This window comes from Ostrea edulis, chromosome 7 (assembly GCF_947568905.1).
Source record: "Ostrea edulis chromosome 7, xbOstEdul1.1, whole genome shotgun sequence".
Lineage (NCBI taxonomy): Eukaryota > Metazoa > Mollusca > Bivalvia > Ostreida > Ostreidae > Ostrea > Ostrea edulis.
The window spans coordinates 3,695,853-3,700,125 of NC_079170.1; the positions used below are offsets into that span (position 1 = coordinate 3,695,853).

Sequence of the window (4,273 nt, forward strand, 5' to 3'; positions counted from 1 at the left end):
ATAAAGATCCCTCCCTGCTCAAAGACTGTAAGAGCCGATCATAGGCCTAACCTTTTCAGCCCTTCGCCGGCAGTGGTGACGTCTCCATATGAGTGAAATATTCTCGAGAGGAACGTTAAACAATATTTAATCACTCAACCAAATTAGTCATATCGTGTTAATGTTATATTTTTATTATATAAAACCTTTCATCAGTATAGGCACTTTCGAGTGCATTTCAGTTTTAAAAACACATCTTGTTTTATACTGTTGCTAAATATTTGAATTTATATGCAGAACAGGAGTTTATAGCTCTTGGCACAAGTGATACTTCTAACTAATAGTCAGGTGAGCGATAAGGCCTGTGGGCCTCTTGTTTGATATATTTTCTCTCTTTTATACCGTTTTATATAGTGTCAAAACTTGTTTTAGAACACTTAAAGCATCACAGCAGTCGGACAGCACACACACACACACACCATTTATATATATAAAAAGATTTAAATTGAGAAATGTGCAACCATGGGCACAGCTATTTCCCGTTTACCTATATGACAGGTTTTTGTTGTTTTGTTTTGTTTTGGGTTTGTTTTTGGGGTGTTTTTTTTGGTTTGTTTGTTTGTTTTTTGTTTGTTTTTTGTTTTTTGGTTTCTTTATTGTTGTTTTTGTTTGTTTGTTGTTGATTTTTTTTTTGCGCTATGGTCATTATAGTCATTATTGTCATTATGACGTCACTTTGTTCTGTAAACAGCGAGATCAATCTTAAACTACAGCATCTAAGTTTTAAAACTTCATCATAAAATTCATTCCGTGTAAAATCTTCCAGCAGTCCCTGCGTGGTGTTGTATCTCGATCCGTGTGATGAGTATCTGTCATTGTTTGTCTCTCTTCAATGTACAGATGGCGTTTGGAATCAATATACTTATTTTATTTCAAAGTGAACTGTGAAATTGACAATCATGTACAGAAAATATATTAATGGTAAGTCAGTTTATCATAAAGCATGCTAATGAATTCCTAATTTCGTATTTAATATTTTATTCACTTTTTTTTCTTTTCTTTATCTAATATGTTACTAGGTGTCAAAGAAGATCCTAGCTAGTATGATGTAGAAGGGAAATAATCATGGGATTTAGAACTGTTTATGAATTTCAAAATGAAGCGCATGAGGGTCTCTTTGAGTTTCAGTTATTTTCAGGAGCAAATGAACGCATATTTTACATTGAAAGCTGGATTCTTTAGCAGATCTTTCAAAACAATGATCTTATCAACTATGAAATGTTGATCATGAAATGCAAAGTTTAAATCTAAACCATAGATTCTTGTAATTTATATTTTGGTGGGATCATCATTCATGAGACAAAATTAGAAATTAGAGTTTTTAAAGGATTTACTAAGAATGTAATTTTTCGTTATTTTCATTTTCCATTGAATACACAATGATGATAGTAAATACACTTCTACCATTCTGTTCCAATTCCTTATACATGACACCTGATTTTCTGCTTTTATAGCGAGCCATACTGTAAACTAGCTGTAAATGTTGATATTTTACCCGGGATAATCACGTGATCAGTATTGCTAACAGAATGTAAAACAACACTTGTTATTACGAATAAAGACAACTTTTTATCACTCTGAAATCAGTTTTTATGACGCTGTACATAAGCATAGACACTCGGTGTTTTAAATATATATAATAAAAAACGTCTTTCTGTAAACAAAATATGTTATTTACAGGAAGTCATTTTTTTATTATAGATATTTGAAAGCTCAAGTGCATGTGGCTGTAATCTCGGTTTTCATAACGCTGAAATATCTTTGTTTATAATGCTGTACTCTCTGTTTTTATAACGCTAGTAAATCTCGGAACTCCTCGTGTGCCTCGTTCCTCGCACACCGAAGGGTAACGGAAACATCCGAAGATTGCCGATTGGTTTTTATAACGCTGGAAATTGTTTTATAACGCTGAAATCTCTGTTTTTATAACGCTGAAATCTCCGTTTTTATAACGTTGCAATTTTATATATAATGAGCGCTGTTTTTATAATGTTACAATCTTTATTCACTAATTTAATCACCACAGGTTTGCTGTTTTTTGTCTACATACTGGTCATTGTGGGCGTACTTCAGCATCTCCTAATTACCCGGAAGTACAAATGGCAGACCAAGCTTCTGACGGTATGGGCTCGTTTTGCAATGAACGATTCTATCTCACATGATATAAATTTAACTAACATGACGTCAAGGGAGTTAATGACGACCGTATCCACCCACCAGGCATCATACACAAAAGTTGAACATCTTATAAAAACTAGTATCAAACCGAATTTACACACAGTCTCAAGTACACCAGTGAAGAATTCCACGATCAAAAAGATTGAATTAAAAACTTTATCTGTGACTTCTCTTGAGAAGAAACCTAGATTATTTCTATGCACAGGCATTATGGGTAGGCTAGGCAACCACTTGTTTGAGTTTGCCTCTGGATATGGCGTAGCCGCCAAGAAGAACATGATCTCAGTTATTCGGCGGAAAGGTTCGGTAGACTCCGTGTTTGAGCTAAAAAATGACAGTCATCTTCTGCTTTCGTCTGACCGGAAGGAATGTGAGCACGTACCGACGCGATACGAGAGATGGTGCAGTCGATATGATCCGCAACTGGAGAATTTCACCGTCAACTCCAACATGTGGATCGGATGGGGTCTACAATCGTGGAAATATTTCAATGATTCTTATCAAAGTCTGCGAAAACAAATGACGTTTAGGAAACACATTCGTGATAAAGCAACCCAAATACAGGATAGGACGTTTAAAAAATTCAATTTTACGTCACGGTCTGACGTCACATTTGTTGGAATTCATATTCGGAGAGGGGACATGTTGACGGATCCTCTGGGTTATGACGTAGCTACCCCTGAATATATTTCTCGTGCAGTGGCTTATTTCAAAAATTACACAAACACTATTTTTATAGTATGTTCCTTGGATTTAACTTGGTCTCAAAAACATATGCCAAAGAACGTGAGAGTTGAGTACAGCGTTGGAAACGCACGTGATGTGGACTTGGCTCTTTTAGCCTCTTCTGACCACATGATTCAAACAGTCGGTACTTTTGGATGGTGGGCTGGTTGGTTAAACAATGGAAAAGTAATTTATTATAAATGGCCTGCAAAGGAGAAAGGAAGGTTACGAGGGACGTTTAGTTCGGATTACTCGGATTTTTTCATGCCTCATTGGATTGGAATGTAGTAAAGGCATTCATACAATGCACGAGATTCTGACGTATATCGGGTCAACAAAATTATATATATTTATACATTACTCTTCCTTCAACTAGTTTTTAAGAAAATATTTTTAAAAAGAATATATGCACAGAATATTAATTAATCGATCCTCAAATAGTGAAAATATATACATTATGTTGTCTTATTGCAAAAGAATATTACTACGTCTTGACCGTACATATAAGTACTTACAGAGTTTTCTAATGAATTGTAAACATGAGTGTGAACTTGTTTGTGAATGCGTGCGTCCTCGTGGGCCACCGGGCTATCATGAGAAAATATTAGGTACATGAATATCCTAGACATATGTTTATCCCAAATATTTATAGTTTTTTTGACATTTTCATAATGGAGCCGGTATTGTGATGAGATTAGTATTAAAGCATTCAGCGGCTCGTCCGACAACACATCAATTAGGGTTACCAATAGTTCCATTGTCATTTGTATCATAAGGACAATGACTGTCATTGTTGTTTACGGGCAACAGGTTTTGGTCCATCGATAAGAATATTGATCTCGATCTCTCTCTCGATCTCTCTCTTTCTCTCTCGGTCTCTCTCACATTACTAGGAAAGATTTAATTATACTGTCAATTCTGTTTAATCAAGTACAATAAGGTCATGGATATATCAAACTCAAGTAATGTGTCATCTCGTGATTTTTAATAAAGACATTTCTCAATGAAATTGTTCAGTTTGCAGCAGTAAATCAAAGGATTGACTATATTCCATTCTGATGTCGATGGAAGTTCTCAATGATGTCGGCGTTCAATGTGTGACGGTTATTTTGTGAGTGAATTATAGCTATCATAAATGTATTTACTGATATTAGGAATGGATAGTTGAAGGTGCCAGCTCCGCACTTCCACAGTTATAAATAAAAATAAACGTTTATTCGGTACATACATATATACAAACATACATACATAAATAAATACATGTATATACATACATACATACATAAATACATACATACATATATACATACATACACATACATACATAGAA

The 4,273-nt window shown here is 34.7% G+C and overlaps 1 protein-coding gene across 1 annotated transcript; it reads left to right on the forward strand.

The window, feature by feature from the left end:
* Positions 1 to 270: 270 nt before the first annotated feature.
* On the forward strand, positions 271 to 3,952 carry LOC125657062 (galactoside alpha-(1,2)-fucosyltransferase 2-like). Its single transcript, XM_056143057.1, has 2 exons — positions 271 to 960; positions 2,066 to 3,952. Exons 1-2 carry the CDS (start codon positions 939 to 941, stop codon positions 3,229 to 3,231), a joined length of 1,188 nt encoding a protein of 395 aa, XP_055999032.1. The 5' UTR covers positions 271 to 938; the 3' UTR covers positions 3,232 to 3,952.
* The last annotated feature ends 321 nt before the right edge of the window (positions 3,953 to 4,273 follow it).